Source organism: Tachyglossus aculeatus, chromosome 1 (genome assembly GCF_015852505.1).
Source record: "Tachyglossus aculeatus isolate mTacAcu1 chromosome 1, mTacAcu1.pri, whole genome shotgun sequence".
NCBI lineage: Eukaryota > Metazoa > Chordata > Mammalia > Monotremata > Tachyglossidae > Tachyglossus > Tachyglossus aculeatus.
This window is the reverse complement of record NC_052066.1, coordinates 71,105,060-71,131,508: the sequence shown is the minus strand read 5'-3', so window position 1 is coordinate 71,131,508 and position 26,449 is coordinate 71,105,060. Positions and strand designations below refer to the sequence as shown.

General features: G+C 43.4%; 1 protein-coding gene across 1 annotated transcript in view; it reads left to right on the top strand.

Annotated features, from left to right (window-relative positions):
• Positions 1-26,066, top strand: part of LRCH3 (leucine rich repeats and calponin homology domain containing 3) — a 166,422-nt gene extending 140,356 nt beyond the window's left edge. Inside the window, exons 15-22 of the mRNA XM_038745265.1 lie at positions 1,131-1,184; positions 7,297-7,368; positions 8,473-8,521; positions 9,500-9,616; positions 11,128-11,246; positions 12,145-12,282; positions 17,348-17,425; positions 25,443-26,066. Of these exons, the coding sequence (XP_038601193.1) occupies positions 1,131-1,184; positions 7,297-7,368; positions 8,473-8,521; positions 9,500-9,616; positions 11,128-11,246; positions 12,145-12,282; positions 17,348-17,425; positions 25,443-25,571 (756 nt within the window). The 3' untranslated portion in view covers positions 25,572-26,066. The remainder of the gene's footprint in view (positions 1-1,130; positions 1,185-7,296; positions 7,369-8,472; positions 8,522-9,499; positions 9,617-11,127; positions 11,247-12,144; positions 12,283-17,347; positions 17,426-25,442) is intronic.
• Positions 26,067-26,449: the final 383 nt, after the last annotated feature.

The window sequence follows — 26,449 nt, the reverse complement described above, 5'->3', positions numbered from 1 at the left end:
TGGACCTAGTATGGAAAAGTTGGTTATTTCACCATATTCAAATAACGGTTTAATTGAGCCGTGTGGGAGAGAGTTTGTGTGTTTGTGTGTATTTATGCCGTTAAGGAAGCAAAGCTCAATTAAATATATATGTGCATGTGACAGGCAAGCATGTCATCCTGAATTTGTTCACCATATTAGCAGGTTTCCCTAATTTGGAAACTGAGGTTAATATAATATTCAAACGATCATTGAAGAGGCATTTTCAAATTGCATTTTTATGAATATTTGATTACAACAGAATTGTGAAATTCTTACAAATAGTCTTTCTTCTTGATAATGCCTTCCTAGGAAATTCCCACAGTCTCTACTCCTTGTCCCTTCTGTGTCGCCCTGGCACTTGGATTTGTACCTTTATTCACCCCACCCTCAACTGCACAGCACTTATATGCATTATCCCTAATTTATTTTAGTGTTTATCTCCCCCTCTAGACTGTAAGCTCCTTGTGGGCAGGGAACACGTCTACCAACTGTGTTATATTGTACTCTCCCAAGCGCTTAATACAGTGCTCAGCACGTAGTAAGGACTCGACAAATACGATTGATTGAAAAATGATGGTTCTTATAGTTTCTTCTGGCAAAATCCGAAGTAAATATCAATTTTTTTAATTTTCAAATACCAGCCATAAGGAGAAAAAATATGATCAATAGTCTCTGCTCTTCTCTAATAACCTCTGTGAACAGTTCTTTAGACAGTGAGTCAGAAGACCTAAGTTTTCTTCATGGCTCTTGTTCTAATTTGCTAGTTGTTTCAATGCAAATCTCTTTATGTTGAGCGACATTCTTCTCATTGATAAAATTGGGAAGATATCCCCTGTTCCCTCCCTGCTTCACAAGAGTGTCTGGACGATGAGCATGGTACGTATGGTATACGTGCTGATACGATACACACCCATACACACCTCTTATGCTTTTATAATTTGACAACTCTCCTACTTTCATATTCACCCCAAATGGGAAACTTCATATCAGGTTCCCCCGAGATTGATTCCAATTAATGTCATCTTTCAGGGCATGTGTGTGCTTATAATAGACCGTGTTTCGATGTTGTGTGTTTTTGACATTGCTCCATCTTTCTCCCACTCTCCCAGTGTCCTTTTCCATCCAGAAGGTCTCAGCATACTGATGATAGTGCCTTGTTAGTGGTAAGAGCCCACACAAAATGGATTTTTTTTTTTTGCAATGCGGAGTCTAGAGCATAGATTTAGCATGACATGATGTTAAACTTCACCCCAAAATTATTTTGTAGCATAAAACATGATTTCATAGCATAATTGCTTTGCACATAGATGAAGCTACTTGTTTGTAGTCCCACTGATCAAGCTTTTATTTCCAATGTTTTTCAGCCTGACTGAAAACATTTTTTTTTTCAGGCCTCCCAAAATTGGAATTTTATGAGGTAACAGAAAACACTTTTAATTAGTGCCTAAAATAATACAATATGTAATCCACTGTACTTACCTACTGTCCAGTCATTAACCTGGTTTTTGAAGCTACTTGTGAATTAAATGAACACCCTTTCGGTCATGGTGGCTTATTGTTGATCATAGATATAGAGGAATAGCATCCCAATTTGGTAACTCCTTTTAGTATCTCTAGTACGTATTAACCATTAGATGCTATTCTGCTCTGAGATACCCCATTATAGGCTTAGGTCAGTTTTAATTTTCACGTGCCTTTCTGCTTTTTGGGTCGCCAGTGGAGCATAAAAGTACTTACTACTAAAGTTCATGAAATTCCCACCACTGGACTTCTCAAACAAAAGAGGCCTTTCCCCAGTCATGTTTTATGCTACTTTATTTTTCACAGTAATTTAGAGAGAAAAATTAGCAGTTCCAAAACCCAGTGACTGCCAAAGTTCCTATTTTTACCTCTACAAAACTGCACCTGATCTGCCTGCCACTGCATGGACTGCATGTCTCAATCAGAAATTCTTATTACATGCCCTTCCATTGGCCATTTCCCTGTAAACTGTAATAATTACCAAATACGATTGGAAGTGGATCAAATACATTTCAACTGGGAGGTCTTGTTACAGACATTCCTGTCTAAATTGGGTTAGAATTTCTCCATCATTTTGGCAATGGCTGAACAATTTCATTAAAATTAAAGATATAAATGATTGAAAATATACATGGGCATGTAATAAATTATTAAATATTCATGGTCTTGGGTTTCCATTCCAATTGTATCAGACCTTTGTAATGTATTCTAGAGTAAAAAAAAAATAAGGCTCTTCATCTTACAGACTGTTTTTAAATTTTTTTGGTTCTCAGTTAACATCTTTTTTGGGGGTTGCTTAAAAAGAGACATCTTGGGGTATCGAGTATTAATTGTGGTCATGTAATCTAATTTCAGTTTGGGCCGCTTAAACTATGAGAGTATGTTCTTGAAATTCTCAAAACTACATATAATAATAATAATTTTGGTTTTTGTTAAGGGCATGCTATGTGCCTGGCACTGTTCTAAGCGCTTGTCCAACAAGCAAATCGGGTTGGACACAATCCCTGTCCCACGTGGGGCTCACAGTCTCAATCCCCATTTTACAGATGAGGTAACTGAGGCCCGGAGGAGTGAAGTGACTTGCCCAAGGTCACACCGCAGACACGTGGCAGAGCCGGGATTAGAAGCCATGACTTCTATTTATTTTATTTTGTTAGTATGTTTGGTTTTGTTCTCTGTCTCCCCCTTTTAGACTGTGAGCCCACTGTTGGGTAGGGACTGTTTCTATATGTTGCCAGCTTGTACTTCCCAAGCGCTTAGTACAGTGCTCTGCACACAGTAAGCGCTCAATAAATATGATTGATTGATTGATTGATGACTTCTGACCTCCAAGCCCGTGCTCTATCCATTATGCCATGCTGCTTCTCTACTTCTCTGTGTGACTTTCTTGTACGTCAAAAGCGAGGGCTGGCATCTGCAGTGACTATATGTTGCCAGCTTGTATTTCCCAAGCGCTTAGTACAGTGCTGTGCACACAGTAAGCGCTCAATAAATATTATTGATTGATTGATTGATTGATGACTTCTGACCTCCAAGCCCGTGCTCTATCCACTATGCCATGCTGCTTCTCTACTTCTCTGTGTGACTTTCTTGGACGTCAAAAGCGAGGGCTGGCATCTTCAGTGACTGAATCAGTTTCAGAATCAGAAGAAGGCATTTCTGCTATTCTTATCCAGTCTTTGTCAATCATTCTTGAAAGAATGCAAAATGATTTTAGCAGGGTGGTGGTTGGGAGGGGGCAGGGTATCTTGCTGCTGAGCAAGCGTCAGGAACTGTATGGTCACCAGGTTGGAGAGTTAAATGCAGGCATCAACATTTGGAAGAGAGACACAACCAGTATTAAGGACGCTTAGCTAATTGTGCCAGAACTACCCCTGCACCCTCCTGGCCACAGCAACAGCGGGGAGGTCCTAAAGGAAGCAGCATGGCTTAGTGGAAAGAGCCCAGAATTGGGAGTCAAGAGGACGTGGGTTCTAATTCCGACTCTGCCACTTGTCTTCCGTGTGACCCTGGGCAAGTCACTTCACTTCTCTGTGCCTTGGATACCTCATCTGTAAAATGGGGATTGAGACCGTGAGCCCCACAGGGGACAACCTGATTACCTTGTTATCTGCCCCAGCGCTTAGAACAGTGCTTGGCACATAGTAAGAGCTTAACAAGTATCATTATCATTATGATTGTTATTGTTGTTACTATTAAGGGACCCCGGCAGAATCAGTGGGAAGAAGAAATATTCTTCCCATCATCCTTTCAGTAGCAGTGGATCCAAAAGCAGTTGTCCCAGCCCTGTAATTCTACGCCCCAGACCTACGCTCCAGGGCCTGTTATCTGTTTAGAGACGCACCATGGGCTTGGGAGTCCGAAGTTCTGGTTTCGAACCCTGACTCTGCCAATTGCTTCTCTCTGTGTCATGGTGCAGTTCACTCAATTTTCTGTGCCTCAGTGTCCCCAGCTGTAAAATGGGGATTAAGCTACACGCTCTCCCTCCTACCTAGGCTGTGGTTCCCGTGTGGGATAGGGACTGTGTCCAAGCTGATTAATTTGTATCTACCTCAGAACATAGAGCAGAGCTTGACACACAGTAAGTGCCTAACTAATAATAATAATAATGCCTGTTAGAATAGGTTACCAAATACTGCTCAGGCCAGGGAACGGCCTTGTTCTGAATTCCCTAGAGGTGTTGTCAGTCAGAGTGTTAAGCCTTGGGCTCCTGAATTGTCACCCCACAGCAGTCTTTGCTTTTAAAAATAACTGCTCATTTGAACACTAAAAGACTTTTGGAAGAAGATGCTTCTAGGGTCCATTAAAACAGATTTTGCGTTTTGTTCGTGGTGCTGCTCTCTTGACTCACCTATCTTTTTAGATCAAAGTGTGATCCACTCCAAAGAGCTTTGTTTTGTGACTGGCTTTTCCGCATTATTAATTTCTATAGGGATAAGGATTATTCTGGAGTTACCACCCTGTTTCCCATATAGCCTCACCCTTTTCCTGTTTATTATTTGAGTTCTATCAGTAATTACAGTATTGTTAAAAGACTAAACGTTTACTAGAAGATGAAGCTCACAAGTTTCATTTCAACGGTAAATTCTAAATGAATTTGGCTCTTTTTTCAAGGTAATGTGATTTAAAAACCCACTAGCCAGTCTGTGGAGAGATAATTGAGGCTTTCTGGAATTGTGGGTAGGGAACGTTTCAAACCTACTCTGTTATATTGTATTCTCCCAATCGCTTAGTACAGTGCTCTGCACACAGTAAGCATTCAAGAAATACTACTGATTTCTGTTTTATTATTTACCCCACTATAACCAACGATTGTAGGCTTAGCAGTTGATTTTCTTCTTGTTCTAAGAAGGCATTTTAATTTTTAATGTGGAGAGCTGCTTTTAGCCTATTTTGCCTAAAAATTAAGTAAAACTTTGAATTTACAGTTACAGTGAACAGACAACTTAGAGCCAGGGAATGTCCCAGTGCATTTCAAGAATCATCCTGCATCAAGTGGATTTGTTGTTCCAAAAAAAAAATACATTTGTAATTAAATGAAGTTTTTGTCCCATTGAAAGGGGTGATCGCTCCATGGTACGCTCGTCACAGCTATTCACGGTATCACAGAGCTTCAAGTGTCAATTTTGTTGCTCGTGAGATGGAGAATACTTTCTTTTTAAAAAACATCATTTCAATTTACACATCACCAAAGTCCCTAAGAAGTGGATCATAGTAAAGAAGGAATAACACAATCAAATTTTTTATGATAAATTTCCTATCGCACCCTCCTTGTCCCCTATCAAAAAAAAAATTGTCATTTGAATATGAGGGAGATGTGGTCGAACAAAACAAAGAATATAGTAGCAGTGACCGTGCTGTAATTAATATAAGAGGGTAAAGCACAGATTTGGGTGGGGAAGCTGCAGTAAATCACTTCACCAGAACGAGATAGCAAAAGTGGATCTGATGACGTATGGGACTCAGAACTAGAAGTATTCCTTCCCAGCATCCTAAATAACAGCAATGATTTGCTAACAGCAAGCCCCCCAGGGTCCTGTTGCTGTACATCGACTGCAGCTTGTCATCTTTTCAAGGTACTGCCGTCTCATTTCACTACCTCTGTTTCCCCTGCTGTCCCTGACAGAATGGCTTTCGGCCTCTTTTTGTGTTTGAGATTGACAGTAACACCAATCCGATTAAAAGAAGTCCGGGGACTCTGAAACAGGTGAAGAGCGTGTAGTGTGTTACTGGTGTGGCTGTCATCCTTTCGTGTACCATTTTTTCTTGCTTATTTGGCAACTCGTCTAGTCAGCTACCTTGCATCTAGAGTACAAAGACGTTGCTGAAACAAATGTTACAGAGGAGTGTAAGGCCCTCGCATTGATGGTCACTGAAACACAATTGGAACCCATTTATCTGTTTGCCCTTAGACTGAAACAGATATTCTGCACCCCTCTCACTGATTTCCCTGAGAGCCCATTTGGATACCCGTTTAGTCACCTGGCTTATAAACTGAGAGAATTGACATCCTGAAATTTCCGATCTTGGATTTCAATAAAGAGCCATGATCTTGGGGGTTTATGTTGAAACAGCGCTTACAGTGCTCTCCACACAGTAAGCGCTCAATAAATACGATTGATTGAAACAGTAGAGTTAATGTTCATCAGTGTTCATTCAGGTGCATCCTGAACAGTAGAAATTATGGGCATGGCTTCCCTTCTCAGATGTTGTCTCCCAAATAAAAATGGTGGTTTTTGTAGGGAATTCAAAATTGAAAATAATGTATCCTGATATGTAAGCAGTTTGGAACTGTATTTCTTCCTACAGAGCTCCATTCTAGACTGTGAGCCCACTGTTGGGTAGGGACCGTCTCTCTATGTTGCCAACTCGTACTTCCCAGGCGCTTAGTACAGTGCTCTGCACACAGTAAGCGCTCAGTAAATACGATTGAATGAAAGTTAAGAAAAGATAGAAACTGTTACTGCAGAAAATGCCATCATCATTTTCTTCTCCACTTCCAGTTAGATCCAAAAGCAATTTGTCTGTGACTTTGAACTAATTAAGGCTCCTGACAACCTCTCCATAATAATCCCTTCCTTATAGGTTCTGTTTGTTGTGGGTTTTTTTTGTGGGGGTGGAGGAATCTAACTTTACCTGTACTTTTTGTCATTTTGATTTTCACATCAAATAGTTTCTTGAATACCTGATCTGTGTGGTTCTCTCTGTCGGTGATGTTTCACTGGTTGTATCTCAGAATCAGTCATAAGCTGCCTTCACATGGCATGGTCCTCAACTGAAAAGTAATTCAATCAATGTTGGATTCCTATTTGAGGATTTTTCGGGGTGGGGGGGTGCTTATTCAAGTCAATTAAAATTACATTTTATATTAAGCTCATTTCTTCCCCCTGTGATGTGGCAAACAGCGTATGATGGAACAAGTTCTTCACTCTTCTGGTAGCTGTGATGATGTTCTTGGGTCAGTTTCTACGTAGGGTTGCTGTATTACTGTATTGTAGTTACCGTGGGACTGGGGATTTGGGAGGATTTTCCGTTTCATTTTAAGGAACAGTGGAAACATGTATTTTATCCTATCTGTAGTGATGATGGTGAGTAGATATTTGTTTTTTCCATGCACGTCTTCTGTTCGCCCCCTCGATATCTTCCAAAATGGCATCTCCTTTTCTAATCTCACTGCCAGTTCTGCTTGCCAACCATTTTGCTAACATGAATACCGCTTTCTGTTTCTCTTTCTTGACCTCTTTTGCCATTCAGTCGCTGTCAGGGTTGAATCAAGAGGGCTGTGCTACTACCCTGCTTCACACCTCTGCCTTCAGACCCGTCAAGGTATCTCTTGCTGTGGTAATTCAGTTGAAAACGCAGGGGAAAAAAAGACCCGTGGATTCTCTCATTTGATCTCATTTTCCCATCCATTAGTTTAGCAGCAGTTCCTAATTCTGAGCTCCAAGAAAATGTGAGATTTTCCAAGTTGTTGACATTTAGTTGTGTTTGCTCTAAACTTTTGGCGCTTAGCACTTTCTGAGTCCTTTCATGCCCATCCACATATATTCCTCTTTTATAAGTTTATGTAAAGCTAGAAATGTTATCTTGTTTTCTTATAAATCTATTATTTTGCCATCTGTCAATTGCCATTTAATATTTGACTTTCCAGCTCCCCTCTCTCCCTTCCCCACGTCAACATTGTTTCTGTAGAGAGAAAAAAAAAAATGGAAAAAAAGAGGATCATCTGAGTCACAAGGGACCATCCAAGTCATTTCATTTAAAGCCCTCCTTCCTAGATGATCCACAAAGATGTTTCCCTTCTTTGGCTGATAAAATGCATTAAGCAGATCCCCTTCATAGATTCCTTCAGTCGTATTTATTGAGCACTTACTGTGTGCAGAGCACTGTACTAAGTGCTTGGGAGGGTACAATACAACAATAAACAGACACATTCTCTGCCCACAATGAGCTGGCAGTCCAGAGGGTGCTCAGATTAGCACCTGAGCCAGTAGAGAAGTCTTCTCAATTGGAAATTCTACCTCCTAACCCACCCTCTTGCCTAGAGCCCAAAGACAAGACCTCTTTGTCTCTCATTCCCAAAGAGAGAAAAGCACTGTCATAAAGGGAAATGCGGTTTTCAGCATCTCTTGAATTATTTCTGGCAAAAGTGTATAAAATATGATCCTCTGGGGAAAAAAAAATCCTGAAAAAGCCCCGCATAGCAATACTGTCCCCCTTGACCATCTTCTGAGTAATTAAAAGCAAAGAACCAATAATAACCTTAAATCGTCTGAGAAACAGAGAATTAAGTCACTGTCAGTGTACCAATATTCTCTTTGCCCAAGAAGAGCCTTTTTTCCGAATGCTGTCCCGAATCAGTTAGAGGTCTGGGTAGTTGCTTCCTATTGAATAGGAATTATTCACTCTCATCTGTCTGTTTGTCCACAGAGTGATGACAGACCTAGCATCTCACCAAGTTCACCCATAGCCCAAACAGGTAAGAATTATTATTATTATTATTATTATTATTATTACTATTACTATTTTGATCCAAGCACTGGTATAGAAACAATATTGTCAGATCAGAAACAGCCTGTTCCTTACACAGCACTGACAGTGTTAGATATAGGGAGAGCAGCAGCGTGGCTCAGTGGAAAGAGCCCGGGCTTGGGAGTCAGAGGTCCTGGGTTCTAATCCCGTCTCCGCCACTTGTCTGCTGGGTGACTTTGGGCAAGTCACTTCACTTCTCTGTGCCTCAGTTGCCTCATCTGTAAGATGGGGATTAAGAGTGTGAGCCACATGGGACAACCTAATCACCTTGTATTCCCCCCAGCGCTTAGAACACATAGTAAGCGCTTAACAAATAGCATCATTATTATTATTATCAACATTTTACGGCTATAGAAATTGAGGCCCAGAAAGGTCGGTCACACAGCAGGCCGGTGTTGCGCTGGGAGTGTAACTCAGGCCTCCTGATTTATGCCCCTGCTCTTTTCACTGAACTACACTGCCTTCTGACACAAAGGGTCAGGAAGACACTGTGTGGAGATCCCTGTCCTTCAAAGGGGCTACTTTTAAGAGAAAGTCAGTAAAACAAATAGGAACTGTTCCACGTGAATCTTACTGGTAGCCTTGTTTAATGAGCTGTTGAGCAGGAAAAGGCAAAGCTAAAGGTTTTCAAGAGACCCTTTTTTTGCATATAAATCCTAGCCCAGTGCCACAGATAAGGGGAGATAGGACAAGTCAATAGAATGCTTTTCAGGCAGAGCAAATTCCCTTCTTGTGTTCTCATTGCCATACTATAATACCATGATCCACAGAGCTTTAATTTGTTATCCAATTGTCATGTTTTAGTTTAATTTTGTTTTCCTGTAATGGCCTCTTTGAACATTTACTGATGCTTCCATGAACTGATACGCTTGGGTTTTTGTTTTTCATCTTCCACGATTGTCTTTTGGTTTGCTTTTCCGTGCAGGTTCGGTCCACCTTCCCTCCCCGTATTCTGGTCCTGCTGCTTCGAACTGTAGAAACCCATCCCAGCGGCCTGAGAGTTTCCTTTTTCGAGCAGCCATCAGGGATGAAGCACATAAAGGTAGGTCTGTTGGGGGCAGGGGGCGGCGGGGTAAGAAGCCAGTGCACAGCAGTGCCAGCCTATTCCGTACTTGTCAGGATCATCACCACCACTCCATTACTTGGAAAGAAGCCTTGCAGTTTTTAGCATAGTCTGTGATCCCTTTCACAAACCTATCCAGAATAAAGTAGATATTTAATCAGTCAATCAATCAATTGTATTTATTTAGTGCTTACTGCGTGCAGAGCACTGTACTAAGTGCTTGGAAAGTACAAGCTGGAGGCCAGGTAGCGGCTCACCTCTCCGACCCATGACCCAAGCCTGAGGAGGGGAAGGGTAACACCCTTTACATTATGGTTTTCGGAAATGGAGCAATGAAATACTAATCACAATGAAGCAGCGTGGCTCAGTGGAAAAAGCCCGGGCTTTGGAGTCAGAGGTCATGGGTTCATATCCCAACTCCGCCAATTGTCAGCTGTGTGACTTTGGGCAAGTCACTTCACTTCTCCGTGCCTCAGTTACCTCATCTGTAAAATGGGGATTGACTGTGAGCCCCCGGTGGGACAACCTGATCACCTTGTAACCTCCCCAGCGCTTAGAACAGTGCTTTGCACATAGTAAGCACTTAATAAATGCCATCATTATTATTAAAGGTGTTTTCTCTGTCATTTTGATCTGTCAGCTGGGTGGCAGGCCCAAAAAGAATAATCGATAAACCTGAAGCAGAGAAGCAGTGTGGCTCAGTGGAAAGAGCATGGGCTGTGGAGTCTGAGGTCATGGGTTCAAATCCCGGCTCCGCCAATTGTCAGCTGTGTGACTTCGGGCAAGTCACTTCACTTCTCTGGGCCTCAGTTCCCTCAGCTGTAAAATGGGGATTAAGACCGTGAGCCCCCTGTGGGACAACCTGATCACCTTGTAACCTCCCCAGCGCTTAGAACAGTGCTTTGCACATAGTAAGTGCTTAATAAGTGCTATCATTATTAAGCCAAAACAAGCATTTTAGTTTGTATAATTTTTAACTATAGTTTTATGAAATATATATAAAATACATAAATATATAATATATATTCATTGTCGTATTCATTGAGCGCTTACTGTGTGCAGAGCACTGTACTAAGCGCTTGAGGGAATGTGTGTGGTTGGTAGGTGGGCGAAGCCAATAATTTCCTATTTTTGTACCCCAGCATACAGCTACTTATGATGGCATTTATTAAGCGCCTACTATGTGCAAAGCACTGTTCTAAGCACTGAGGTTTACAAGGTGATCAGGTTGTCCCACATAGGGCTCAACTATAGTTTTATAGTTTCATGGTGACCTGGAGAGTCCCAGGCCATTTAGAGAAAACTTAAAGCCTCTGCCTCTGATTGGAAAGGGAAAAAGTTCATCTAGCTCACTGATTTAACCAAAATTGTCTTTAAATAAAAATTGCTCCGCTCTGTGCTCATCCAGATGAAGACAAACAATTGTGAGCAAAGCTATCGTGTTTCCCCTAAATTTCACTCTGTTGTTTTGTCATATTTTTTTAAATTAGGTTGTACTTCACCTCTTCTTTCTTCCCCCGGTCTTCCTACTGATTCCATGGACCCCCAAGCAAGACATGTTCCCAGTCAACAAGAAGAAGACCTGGAATCGATAAATCAGCTCCGGAAGGTGTGTGCTGCTAATGGCTTTGATTGGAACCCTTTCTTGGCATCGTTGCAGTCTAATTCAGAAATCTCTAACATCTGAAACTGAATTAGAGCGTTTGCAGTTATTTACCGACAAAGCTGATGGTGATAATATAAAAAATACCGGATTAAAAAGGTCGTTTCCTTGCCTTAAATCTCAGTCAAGAAGTGTAAAACATCATAATCTTAAAATTAGTGTAGGTTATATTTGGAGGTCATTTTTGGAAGGGACTGGGGTTTGGATTTTTTTAGCCAAAAGGGATTGTAGCTGGCTTCTTGCCTACATTGCGGATTCACCGTTTTCATCTCTAAGAGCAGATGCCATCAATTACCCTCCTATAACAAAACGGTTGCATTCTTGTGAAACGGTGTAAAGAAAAACCCGTGCTGCAGTATTCTCCCTTTTCAGTGCTGTGCACATGCACACACCTGAAAGCAGGTTCCTCAGTAATGCAGCACATCAAACAAAAACAGGCTTGTCATGTAAGGATCTGTCAGGCGATCGATGTATTTACTGAGTGCTTACCGTGTCGTAGAGCACCATACTCAGTCCGGGGGAAGGTACGGTACAGTAGAGTTGGTAGGCACGATATCTTTGCTCCCTCATTTCCCAATCAATCCCTATCCAAAATGCATACTGAAAGCCCACATTTTGGCAGAACTGGGGGAGCTTGGAGGAAAGGGAATCACATTCCTAGACCTATACAGTTCATAATTGGACTTGGGTTTCACCACGTTGCAGTAATTTGCATTTTATCCCAACTCGAGGATAAATTCCACAAGCCACCGAAGTCCTTTTTATAACTCCAGTCAGGTGGTGTGTCTTAATTGCTGTGAAAGAATAAACCATTATCATTTGTTCTCCTTTTTCTCTTTCCTAGAACATAGAATTTCGGTTGAAAGTATCTCTGCCTAGTGACCTCGGAGCAGCTCTCACTGACGGTGTTGTTCTTTGCCACTTAGCCAATCATGTACGGCCTCGGTCTGTTTCCAGCATTCACGTCCCCTCTCCTGCTGTAGTAAGTTTACAAAGTTGATAGAGCTTTCTCCTGACTGACGGGATTGTGACACCCCCTTGGGTTCTCTCTCTGTTCTAGCATACTTAGTTATGGTTGCACTACAAGGCTGAGGCTTGCCGTCCCATTTTTGCCATTATTTCGTGGTTAAACCTACTGGCGTTGGTTTCAGTTCATTCAGTCGTATTTAATTGAGCCCTTTCTGTGTGCAGAGCACTGTACCAAGCTCTCAAGAGAGTACAAAATAACAATAAGCTGACACATTCCCTGCCTACAACGAGCTTACAGTCTAGAGGACTGTAATAATAATAATATTGTTGGTATTTGTTAGGCACTTACTATGTGCCAAGCACTGTTCTAAGCACTGGAGGATTCAGTCAATCGTTTGGGAAGTACAAGTTGGCAACATACAGAGACGGTCCCTACCCAACAGCGGGCTTACAGTCTAGAAGGGGGAGACAGGCAACAAAACAAAGTATATTAATAAAATAAATAGAATGGTAAATATGCACAAGTAAAATAGAGTAATAAATCTGTACAAACATATACAGGTGCTGTGGGGAGGGGAAGGAGGTAGGTCGGAGGGGAGGGAGAGAGGAAGGAGGGGGCTCAGTCTGGGAAGGCCTCCTGGAGGAGGTGAGCTCTCAGTAGGGCTCTGAAGGGAGGAAGAGAGCTAGCTTGGCGGATGTGCGGAGGGAGGGCAGTCCAGGCCATGGGGAGGACGTGGGCCGGGGGTCGACGGTGGGACGGGCGAGAACGAGGCCCAGTGAGGAGGTTAGCGGCGGCAGAGGAGCGGAGGGTGCGGGCTGGGCTGGACAAGGAGAGAAGGGAGGGGAGGTAGGAGGGGGCGAGGGGATGGACAGCCTTGAAGCCCGGGGTGAGGAGTTTCTGCCTGATGCGTAGGTTGACTGGTAGCCACTGGAGGTTTTTGAGGTGGGGAGTAATGTGCCCAGAGCATTTCTGCACAAAGATGATCCGGGCAGCAGAGTGAAGTATAGATTGAAGTGGGGAGAGACAGGAGGATGGGAGATCAGAGAGGAGGCTGATGCAGTAATCCAGTCGGGATAGGATGAGAGATTGAACCAGCAGGGTAGTGGTATGGACGGAGAGGAAAGGGCAGATCTTGGCGATGTTGCGGAGGTGAGAGCAGCAGTTTTTGGTGACGGATTGGATGTGAGGGGTGAACGAGAGAGCAGAGTCGAGGATGACACCAACGTTGCGGGCTTGTGAGACGGGAAGGATGGTAGTGCCGTCAACAGTGATGGGAAAGTCAGTGAGAGGGCAGGGTTTGGGAGGGAAGATAAGGAGTTCAGTCTTGGGTATATTGAGTTTTAGATGGCGGGCAGACATCCAGATGGAGATGTCTTGAAGGCAGGAGGAGACACGAGCCTGGAGGGAGGGAGAGAGAGCAGGGGCAGAGATGTAGATTTGGGTGTCATCAGCGTAGAGATGATAGTTGAAGCCGTGGGAGTGAATGAGTTCACCAAGGGAGTGAGTGTAGATAGAGAACAGAAGGGGACCGAGAACTGACCCTTGAGGAACCCCTACAGTAAGGGGATGGGAGGGAGAGGAGGAGCCCGCAAAAGAGACTGAGAATGAACGGCCAGAGAGATAAGAGGAGAACCAGGAGAGGATGGAGTCTGTGAAGCCAAGGTTGGATAGCGTGTTGAGGAGAAGGGGGTGGTCCACAGTGTCGAAGGCAGCTGAGAGGTCGAGGAGGATTAGGATAGAGTAGGAGCCGTTGGATTTGGCAAGCAGGAGGTCACTGGTGACCTTTGTGAGGGCAGTTTCGGTGGAATGTAGGGGATGGAAGCCAGATTGGAGAGGCTCGAGGAGAGAGTTGGCGTTGAGGAATTCGAGGCAGCGCGTGTAGAGGACTCGTTCAAGGAGTTTGGAAAGGAATGGTAGGAGGGAGATAGGGCAATAACTAGAAGGGGAGGTGGGGTCAAGAGAGGGTTTTTTTAGGCTGGGGAAGACGTGGGCATGTTTGAAGGCAGAGGGGAAGGAACCAGTGGAGAGTGAGCAGTTGTAGATGGAAGTTAAGGAGGGGAGGAGGGACGGGGAGAAAGATTTCATAAGGTGAAAGGGAATGGGGTCAGAAGCACAGGTGGCCGGAGTAGCACTTGAGAGGAGGGAGAAGATCTCATCTGAGGATACTGCTAGGAGTACATACAAGGTAATCAGGGTGTCTCACGTGGGGCTCACAGTCTTCATCCCCATTTTACAGATGGGGGAACTGAGGCCCAGAGAAGTTAAGTGACTTGCCCAAAGTCACAGCTGGGATTTGAACCCATGACCTCTGGCTCCAAAGCCCTTGATCTTTCCACTGAGCCACACTACTTTTCTGTACGGGGGCCAGCTTGCAACCAGCTGCTTTGAAAGCTCATTAAGGGCAGGAAATGTGGCTGCTAATTCCGTTGTTTTGTACTCTCCCAAGCGCTTAGTACAGTGCTCTGCACATAGTGAGCACCCAGTAAATACCATGGATTGACCGATTGATTCCACGTCCACAAGGATGCCCAGACTAGTGCGGGGGGTGGCCATCTGGGGCTCCCGAGCACTCTTGGAACCAAGTGTGATTACAGCAGTGCTCTTCCTCCTTGCTTCTGTTGCGGGAGCACTTTTTGGCAGTTTTGAGGGCAAAGCTGGCCAGCAGTGGCCCCCGCCTGATCCTGGTCTAGAGCTGCAAAGGCCGCCAGGAGAGTATCCATCGCTCCCTTGCAGTTCAAGCTGTGAAGCAGGGCACCTCCCTCCCTCCTCCCACCTTCCTCCCTTCCCTTTCTGCTCATGACACACATTGTGTTGTACGCTCCAAGAACAGCGAGCAGGGTGAAAGGACTTAGAGAGCGTGCAGTAGAAGTAGTAGCGGGGATCCCTGCCCTCAAGGAATTTACAGTCAAATTGGGAAGACAAGTAGTCATATAAATTCCAGGTAAGAAGAAGCAGTAAAGAAAAGAGTATGAAGGTATGTACACTTGGGATATAGACCCAAGTGCATAGGTTAAGCCAAAAGGAAGGAGAATAGGGTGGAGAGAGGTTTTATCAGAGCTATAATTCTATTTGTTCTGACAATTTTGACACCTGTCTACGTGTTTTGTTTCGTTGTCTGTCTCCCCCTTCTAGACTGTGAGCCCGTTGTCGGGTAGGGACCGTTTCTCTATGTTGCCGACTTGTACTTCCCAAGAGCTTAGTACAGTGCTCTGCACACAGTAAGCGCTCAATAAATACGAATGAATGAATGAATAAATAAATATTAGGGAGTTCATCCGATCACATAATTTCATTTGCTTCCTCTGTGCAGATGACTCCCAAATCTAACTCTCCAGCATTGACCTCTCATCCAGTACAATTCCACTTTTCCTTCTGCCTCCAGGACATCTCCAGCTGGGCGTCTCACCAGCACCTTAAACCTAATGTGCCTGCAACAGAACTACTCAAGTTCCTTCTTAAAGCCACTCCTCTTTAGCTCTAAATAATCCTTCAATTAATGGTATTCATTGATCGCTTATTGTGTGCAGAGCACTGTAGTAAGCACTTGGGCGAGTACAATACAAAGTCGGTAGCTGTGATAAACTGCCCATAAGATGCTGAAGGTCTAGGGGGGAAGACGAACATGTCAAAAAATTACGGATGTGTTCATAAATGCTATGTGGCTGAGAGTGGGGTGAATCCCAAGTGCCAAAGGGTACAGATCCAAATGCATAGATGCAGAAGAGAGAGGGAGTTGGGGAAAGAGGGCCTTATTCGGGGAAGGCCTCTTGGAGGAAATGTAACCTCCTCATGACAAAATAAGTTTTCTTGCCTAAAAATATTAAATATAAGTCAGATAAGTCTTCTGGACTGAGCCCGTTGTTGGGTAGGGACCGTCTCTATATGTTGTCGATTTGTACTTCCCAAGGGCTTAGTACAGTGCTCTGCACACAGTAAGCACTCAAATGCGATTAATAATAATAATAATAATGATGGCATTTGTTAAGCGCTTCCTGTGTGCAAAGCACTGTTCTAAGCACCGGGGAGGATACAAGGTAATCAGGTTGTCCCACATGGGGCTCACATTCTTAATCCCCATTTTACAGAGGCGGTAACTGAGGCACAGAGAAGTTAAGTGACTTGCCCAAAGTCACACAGCTGACAGGTGGCGGAGCCGGGATTAGAACCGATGCCCTCTAACTCCCAAGCCCTGGCTCTTTCCACTGAGCCACACTGCTTGTCTGAATGAATGTATTGAATGAATTGAATTGAGTCAATCTCTGATTGAATGAATAAGTACTCAAAAATCTTTCTGTTGGAAATTTGTTGGATTGTACACATAGGGTTTTATTCTGAAAGAAACTTGTTTTTAGATTCTAGATTATTATATACTCAGGTCATTATGTTTCCTTGGATGGGGATCTCCCACAAGTCATAAAAATGTCACCCAACCTAGAAATACTTATGCCCATTTTTCTAGCCTTTTAGATACAAGAACTTCAGGCAGTCACAAGTGTCTGTGACTTAAATTGATCATTCAGCTCCCTTTGGTATGTGGTTTTGGGCAAGCAAAGAATATAAAGTATCCATTTAGTTTCCCCTGGGAATTGTCTTTTTCAAACAGAATGTTTAATTTTTCTAGAAAAGGCCTGTTAGTGTTGAAACTTGTTGCCAGCCTGAAATTATTCATCCTGTCTCCGCTTTATTCAGAACCGCTCCATATAATCTCAGGAGACCCCTCCAAGAGATTTTTTTTTAAAGGGAACTGCTTGCTTACTGTTTCCTAAAGCTTTTTTTTCTTCTCACTCGCCATAATTAAGGGCAGTTGCTGTACAGAGTTGGGTTTACTTTGCATAATTAGTTTTTGTCTCAAGCATTGAAATGTAAATGTTGCTATCACTGAGCTTTCTGCACTCAGTTTACAAAATCAAAGCCTCCTCTTGGGAGAGGAAGGGATTCTTCCAATCCGAGGATATTTAGGGCATCGTTTTGCAGTCTGCATGGTTCCTGAAATGCCATCTAAAGTTAAATGTGTAGTTTTTGTAATTCAAAAGACCTTTCCATAACACTCTTTTTCTTTCCTCCCCTCTTATTGCAGCCTAAATTAACAATGGCTAAATGCAGGCGAAACGTGGAGAATTTTTTGGACGCTTGTAGAAAAATTGGTGTACCTCAGGTAACTACCCTCTTGTCATAACGTTAGGCTATTTGTATTGATTTGTATGCTCCTCACCAAACCACCCTTTCCAAAATTTCAAGTTAGTATGAATTTTAACATTCAGTAGGACCAGTTTTGAGCTATATTCAGACTTGGGGATCTAAATTGAGTCAGTATCCTAGATGCAAACAAAGTGATCTCTCTTTTTGGAGCAAATTCTCTACTGTTTCTCTTCAGTGTATTAGTGTAATTTTCTGCATTATTGTGGGCAAGTGAATTGGAAGTGGATGCAATTTCCTAACTGGAAACGCCTTAAAACTCAAAAGCCATCCCAACATTTTTTATCAATTGCGTGCTCTTAGGATGACATGGTTCTCCTACTTCTTCAAACGCTCCTCAGTTTCATTAACTGGCTCCTCATCTGCTTCTTGTTCTCTAAGTATGGGTGTTCCCCACAAGGTTTTGTTTGGGTCCCCTATTCTTCTCACTCTAGACTTAGGCTATTGGGGAAACTCCTTAAAACCCAAAAGGTATCCCAACACTTGTTATCAACTGCGTGCTCTTAGAACGTATCCAAAATTCATGATGAACATGGTTCTGTCATAATTTGCAGCACATGTTTTTGTAATATAAAATTCAATATTTGTATCATCTGTTAACAAGAAAATTGGGATCACCTTGTTTTCTCAATGAGGCTATCTTTCAGGGATTTCCATCCCTTTCTTACATTCATTCATTCATTCAGTCGTATTTATTGAGCGCTTACTGTGTGCAGAGCACCGTAATAAACGCCCATTAATATTTCAAAGTAATAGTTGTTTCCTGAATTCCTTTCCAGAAACTGAGATTACTCCTTCCCTGAGTTACAGACCATTAACTTCCCACTGTTATCACTATTCTCTTTTCCCATTCTCCCAATCAATCAGACATATTTGTCGAGCACTGAATGTGTGCAGAGCACTGAACTAAACGCTTGGGAGAGTAATACTAATAATGGTATTTCTTAAGCACTTACTATGTGCAAAGCGCTGTTCTAAGCGCCGGGGGGGATACAAGGTGATCAGGTTGTCCTATGTGGGGCTCACAGTATTAATCCCGTTTTACAGATGAAGTAACTGAGGCCCAGAGAAGTGAAGTGACTTGCCCAAAGTCACACAGCCGATTAGTGGCGGAGCCGGGATTAGAACCCATGACCTCTGACTCCGAAGCCCGGGCTCTTTCCATTGAGCCACGCTGCTTCAGAGTACAACAGTAGGAGCTCTGTCATGCTGCCAGAAAGTCATGTCTCAGCAAAATCATTCTTGGACCTTTTATTTCTCCCTCTTTTCCCGGCGTTTTTGATTATTCCCTCTGTTACCTTTCCAGGAATTGGTAGCAACAGTATTAGAGAAGCAGTGTGGCTCAGTGGAAAGAGCCCAGGCTTGGGAGTCAGAGGTCATGGGTTCTAATCCCGGCTCCGCCACTTGTCTGCTGTGTGACCTTGGGCAAGTCACTTGGCTTCTCTGGGCCTCAGTTCCCTCATCTGTAAAATGATTCTCCCCCTTCTAGACTGTGAGCCCACTGGTGGGTAGGGACTGTCTCTATATGTTGCCAACTTGTACTTCCCAAGTGCTTAGTACAGTGCTCTGCACACAGTAAGCGCTCAATAAATACGATTGATTGATTGATTGATTACCTTGTATCCACCTCAGCGCTTAGAACAGTGCTTGGCACATAGTAAGCGCTCAATAAATACGATTGATTGATTGATTGATTACCTTGTATCCACCTCAGCGCTTAGAACAGTGCTTGGCACATAGTAAGCGCTTAACAAATACCACCATTATTATTATTTAATATTAATAAGAATAATTACTACTGCATTGATTTAAGGCTTATCAACTGCTAAGCACTAGAACAGATGTAAAATTATAAGATTGGAAACATTCCCTGTCCCACACGGGACTCGAAATCTCTCCTCACCCTGTTTTTACAGGTGGGAGTTTAATTTCGCAGTTCACATGTCCTTTTGTCTGCACTGGACAGTTTATCTAAAGCCTCCAGGTACTGATTGTTTTAAAGGATTTCTAGAATTGCGTAATTAGGTATTGTGAAGAAATTTACATCAACTGCATCTTAAAATCAGTATATTTTATGTTAAAAGGTATGGGGTAGTCATCAACTCCCATATTTATTTAGCACTTAGATTGCACAGAGCACTGTACTAAGAGCCTGGGAGAGTACAATTCAACAGACTTGGTAGACATATTCCCCAGCCACAAAGCCTTTACAGCCTAGAGGGGGATTCCTCTATTTTACTGATAATTTTACAATTATCTTGTATCTACTCCAGTGCTTAGTGTGGTGCTTTTCACATAGGAAGCGCTTAACAAAGACCACAATTATCATTATCATTAATAGTATTGTTGTTAGTGCTGTGTAGAAACTAGTTTTAGGCGTGATAGATTCAAGTAATAAGTAAATTGCTTGACTTGGGGGAAATCGATTCTTTCAGGGAACTCAACTGTGAGTTTATTTATTTAAATAAATATATTTATTACTCTATTTTACTTGTACATATCTATTCTATTTTATTTTGTTAGTATGTTTGGTTTTGTTCTCTGTCTCCCCCCTTTAGACTGTGAGCCCACTGTTGGGTAGGGACTGTCTCTAGATGTTGCCAACTTGTACTTCCCAAGCGCTTAGTACAGTGCTGTGCACACAGTAAGCGCTCAATAAATGCGATTGATTGATTGATTGATGAGTGATGCAACTCTGCCCCTTGAACTTGCCCTTTCCTGGCCCTTTTCTCTCTCCCTCTCTCTCTCTCTCAGTTCGATCTTGAATCATTACGCTGGGCTCAGCAAACCATCAGAGCCAAACTGAGTTAGAAGGACCTTGAAAGTCAGAAGGACCTAAGTTCAAATCCCTGCTCCGCCGCTTGTCTACTGCGTGACCTTGGGCAAGAAGTCATTTAACTTCTCTGAGGCTCAGTTACCTCATCAATAAAATGGGAATTAAGACTGTGAGCCTCATGTGGGACCTGGACTATATCCAACCTGATTAGCTTGTATCTCCCTCAGCGCTTATTACAGTGCCTGGCACATAGTAAGTGCCTAATAAAGTCCATTTTTTTGTTTTAATTTAAAAAAAAAAACGGAGGCTGACGGCACAGCCCCTCAGTCCTTCATGCCTCCTCTACAATCCCGGCTCTGCCGCTTGTCAGCTGTGTGACCTCGGGCCAGTCACTTCAGTACTCTGGGCCTCAGCGACCTCATCTGTAAAATGGGGATGAAGACTGTGAGCCCCACGTGGGACAACCTGATTACCTCGTATGCCCCCAGCGCTTAGAACAATGCTTGGCACATAGTAAGCGCTTCACAAATACCAGCATTATTATTCTCTTGGAAACCCGTTCAGGTGCAATATTTAATAGCCACCCGGCACTTGCAGGACACCCACCTGAATGGAAGCAATAAAAAGTCTTCTTTCTCGGCCTCTAGACCGTAAGCTCCTTGGAGGCAAGGAACGTGCCTACCGACTTTATTAGATTGTGCTTTCTCAAGTGCTCAGTATTTGGTGGATGATCCTGATGAAGCCGGGCAGGTAAACTGCCAATTTGCAAGTCTCTGCCTTCCCCTGGGCTCCTCTTTGGCTCCTGCTCTCCTCCACCCTTTGACCTCAGCCATCCCAAGGACTTCTCCTGCTGGAGAGGCAGGAAAGTAGAGTAGATAATAATGATGGTGCTATTAGTTAAGCACTTACTATGTGCTGAGCACTGTTCTAAGCGCTGGGGTAGATACAAGGTAATCAGGTTGTCCCACATGGGGCTCACGGTCTTAATCCTTATTTTGCAGGTGAGGTAACTGAGGCACACAGAAGTGACTTGCCCGAAGTCACACAGCTGACAACTGGCATTAGATTAGAACCCGTGACCTCTGACTCAATCAATCAATCAATCGTATTTATTGAGCGCTTACTGTGTGCAGAGCACTGTACTAAGCGCTTGGGAAGTCCAAGTTGGCAACATATAGAGACGGTCCCTACCCAACAGTGGGCTCAAGCGCTTACTATGTGCAAAGCGCTTGTCTGCTGTGTGACCTTAGTTATAAAGAGGCTATATCCCTTACCGACTAGGTGATAAAGTCAGGAAATGAAACATGCCTGTGTATATCTTCTCTCTTGGTGAGCTGGTCTGGCCATCAATCGATCAGTCGTATTTATTGAGCGCTTACTGTGTGCAGAGCACTGTACTAAGCGCTTGGGAAGTACAAGTGGGCAACACAGAGAGACAGTCCCTACCCAACAGCGGGCTCACAATCTGGAAGGGGGAGACAGACAACTAAACAAAACATATTAACAAAATAAAATAAATAGAATAGATATGTACAAGTAAAATAAATAGAATAATAAACATGTACAAACATATATACATATATACAGGTGCTGTGGGGAAGGGAAGGAGGTAAACACTCCCAAGCCTGTGCTCTTTCCACTAAGCCACGCTGCTTCTCTATACAACCACAGGCAGTGTTTCCATTCCTACTGTAGCCCTGCTGGGTATGGCCCCTCAGTTTGAAGTACAATTCCCACTTCTCCACTGTGTGTTTCCATGGGATCTGAAAGAGGGAATGAATCTGTAAAAAGCAAGCCATTTACTTCTCCTTAGGATCAGACCAAAACCTTTAGGTAGGCAGGGGGAAATGTGGTGGTGTTTTCATCTGTTTGCATTGCGAGAATGTTTCCGTTTTGACTTGTCGGGTATGATCGAAATAATCTCCTGGCTTATTTCTGAACAAAAATATGTACTTCTGATCCACTGACTTTTTTTTTTTCTGTCTGTTTTCCTTTCCTGCTTACACTTTGGACAGGACAGTCTTTGTTCCCCTTCTGACATCCTTCAGCTAAACCTCAACGTTAAAAGGACAGTTGAGTCACTTCTTTCTCTCGGGGCAGATTCAGAAGAACCCTCTTTTATTTCCTTGCCTGTCCAACTTCTGGGCTTTGTGATATTCTATTGTATTTTAATGTTAACCCTCTATATGTTCCACCAGTGGGTGTTTTCCCTCTAGCTTGAAGGCACTGCACCAGTTTTTCCCTGTTTTGTCCTAGCAGTTGCTAAAGGAAGTTTTGAACTCGACACAAATTGTTGCATAAATGCTAGGCAAAGAGCTACCTATATAGCAGGTTCATTTCTCTATGATACGCCAAAATGACAAGCCTGTAAGCATCAGTAAGCATTTGTACTTAGGCAGGGGTTATTTTTAAGAAGAAATCCGTCCTTCTTCAGACCCGTGCCTCGGGTTTCTGGAGTACGAAGTGCTCTGCTCGTAAAACGATTGTTTCTCACAGCACAGGCGCTCAGTACATTCCTTAAAATCATCAAATCTGAGTCACCATCCCTTGCGTGACCACTTTGTGACGCCAGCCACATGACCTGAGCTCACATGGGGACACTTCCCATTTATCCAAATATCCAGCAGTGGCGTGTGAGACATAAACCTTGTCGTCAACCTAGATCATTCTCAAGGAAGAGAGCTGGACTCTTTCTATTTTACTGCCATCGTGATTCTTGCCTTCTGCTCGGGGTGGAGTACTTAAACCTCTTTGTCAGGTCCACATCTGCAAGTTGGGAATGAGAATCTTCTTAATTTATTCATCTAAAGTGCTGGGAAGAGAAAGCGCCCAGTGTAAGACCATCCACTGAGTATAGAAAACAGTTGCAAGTAGGTATTAAGTTGTTTTCTTCGTTCTGGATTGAGTGAAGTGAGTCTATCTCCTTCGGAATTTAGTATTTGCTGCCCAATCCGAGCACTTACAGCATTAAAATGTTAAGAAGTTTGGCCTCGTAACCACACTTCGGTTTGAGATGTCAGAAATGGCATATCCGAACATTCATTGTCAGTCGTATTTATTGAGCGCTTACTGTGTGCAGAGCACTGTGCACTGAACGTGGAATAGCAGCGTGGCCTACTGGATAAAGCCCAGGCCCGTAAGTCAGGAGGACCTGGATTCTGGTCCCAGCCCTACCACTCGTCTGCTGTGTGACCTCGGGAAAATCACTTCACTTCCCTGGGCCACAGTTCTCTCATCTGTAAAATGGGGGTTAAGACTGTGAGCCCTACGTGGGACACGAACTTTGCCCAGCCTGATTAGCGTGTATCAACCCCGGCACTTAGTTCAGTGCCTGGCACATAGCAAGTGCTTAAAAAAAAAAATAAATTTTAAATTGTCATCAGTCTCCTAAACAATTAGACCATATGTCACCCAAGTGAACCAGAAGAGGCTACACTTCAGAAGCTAAAAGACGGTGTTTGAGACTGTAAGCTCATTATGGGAGGGAACATGTCTGCTAATTCTGTTGTATTGTACTCTCCCGAGCGTTTAGTAGAGTGTCTGCACATAGTAAGCACCCAGTAAATACGATTGATATGATCTTCTTGTTGCAGAATTTGGTCTGACTCTACCAGGGCTCGCTTATTTCCCCCTGAAAGAGAGCCTTAATTTACCTAGAAATTGTCCAGTAGAGCCAAATTTGCACTTTTAACTCCTCTGTGCTAAAATGAATTGATTGCCTCTGTTAACTCCTTGTAGTATTAAATACTGTGATCAAAACTTGGCTATTTAAAATAGTGCCTTCTAGTTTTTTAAAACTGTCATGAAGATGGGTGTGTCGGGGATCAAGCTATCTCTTTGCTTCCCTTGTTAAAGCCTAATTAACCTCCGTGGGTATTTATTAATAGCTCTATTTGCTGGGGTGGGGTTTCCCCACTTCCCAAGGCATCTTTCCCTAGGTTGCCAGAGATAAAAACATGCCATCTGGAAAGTACAAACTACTGAGAGGTCAGTTGATCCCACTGCTCTCAGCAGACTTCTATTGTGAGAGAATTAAGGCTCCCCTCCTCTGATTGGAAAACAACTTTGAAGATGGGTTGTTTTATCTAAAACCAACAAAGTATAAATATGCCATTTAGGTGTAAATGGATCCATTTCTTTAAATGGCCTCTTTGAAAACATATCTCTGGTTCATTTCGCTTATCAGGACTACTAAATTTCAGTCTTCTGGTTTTGCCAGCTACCCCGCCCTCCCCCGCAAAAACAATAAAACAAACCACAGGATCCCAAATCAGGAATCTAAATAAGTATGAAGCACAATTACTAATAACTGTCTTGAAAAGAAATAACTTATATTTTAATTACAACTGCTAAGGGTGGTTTTTGTGAAACTTGATATTAACTCTGCTTAGTGAGTGCCTCTGAAAAGTAAATAACTAAAAAGCTCAAAATTGCTCACCTGTGTTCATTTGTAAATCGGTATCATTTCCCTTTTCAACGAAGCCAGTGTATCGACTCTGAGATCAGGGTGAACGGGAGGAGCGTTCATTTTTCTGTGCGGAGCATCTACGCTGCTTTTTGTAAATGAGCCCAACGCTTCCATTCTAGCCCAGCTATAGAAAATGCTATTTCTTGGGTGAGGATTCAGGTACAGATATATGTGCGAGTCTCTTAAAACTGTTTATATGGGTTCACCTCAGACTTTCATAGCTAGCACAGTTTTCCAAAGCACACACTCGGAGTATCTTCCGGGCTTTAGTAAGCCATTTGGTGGCTTCAAGGTATCTTTCTTCCCTCCTGTTGTATTTCTATTTTTTTCCCACCTCACCAAAAAAATAGTCATTTCTGTCATTCCACTTTCCATGTTCTGCTCTTCCTGGAAATCACAAGAAAATGTATGCCACTTCCCCCCACCCCCCTACCCTTTCTCCCTTCCAACGTTGAACTGTTCTGTAACTATTTTTAACAAGTGCAAGAGAAATAAAATGATTGTCTAAGAACGTGTCGGTCAGTGACGATGAGCCAGTCGGCCATTCCCCGGGCCTCCGGATTTCGTGGGGGACTTTCTGCTTGCTTTTCGGACACCAGGTTTTGAGTTTCGGGTTGGCGGCGGGGTCTTTTCCGTATTTGAATTTTCAGTTTTTTTCGTTCGGAGGCCGTGTTTTTCATCCCATTTTTCTCTCTCTTTGTTCGTGTCTTTGTGTCGCACCATCCTCTCCAGGAGCAATTATGTTTGCCTCTGCATATTTTAGAAGAGAAAGGCTTGGGCCAGGTAGCGGTGACGGTCCAGGCCCTCCTCGAGCTGGCACCGCCCAAGCAGCAGCCGCAGCACCATTCGTCTGCTGTGTAAAGACTCCCGGGACTCCCGGACGGGATGACCCGACTGCCGCTGCCGCCGCCCGGCCGGCCTTAAAAAACAGCTCGCACGTTTCTTGGGAAGAAGGGACCGTTCCGCAATTCCTGATGGGAATATTTTGCTTCATTTCTCCATTTTGGGGGAGAGGGTTTCAGTGGCCATTTTAGTTTTTCAGGGGGGCCTCGGCCCTTCCTGAAGCGGGGCTCGGTCTAGAGGGGAGGGCCGGGATCCGGCGACTCGCAGCGCCAGTCAGACGAAGCACGCTCGGCCCCGTGGGGTCTTGGTGATGGAAGGGTTTTGTTTTCTGAAACGTGCCGCACCGTTTGGCATTAATGGGATGTTGTGGTGAGAGTCCTAACAGAATTCCTTTCCCAAAGGAGATTTTGGTCCCCTGGGAACACAGTAGTGGTGATTTTGTGTGCTATCATCATCATCAGTCGCATTTATTGAGCACTTACTGTGTGCAGAGCACTGGACTAAGCGCTTGGGAAGTACAAGTCGGCAACACATAGAGACAGTCCCTACCCAGCAGTGGGCTCAAAGTCTAAAAGGGGGAGACAGAGAACAAAACCAAACATACTAACAAAATAAAATAAATAAAATAGCTATGTACAAGTCCTTGAGCCTAATGGTTGGCCTTCTCTGTTGGCCTTCTTGCCCCTTACTGTTGTTGCTTTTTCAATTACGCACGTGCAGGGCAATAGAATAAGAAGCACTGATGTGGCTGTTTTGGGCTTTTTTTTGAAAATGTAACTAAAAATGGCCCAGTTTTTTTCTTCTAGTGTGCCAGGACCATTAAAGAGCCACTGTCGTGTGCATAGAGTGGCTAAACCACCACTCTCTCCCCAGAGGATGCTGTGAATGACCCTTCA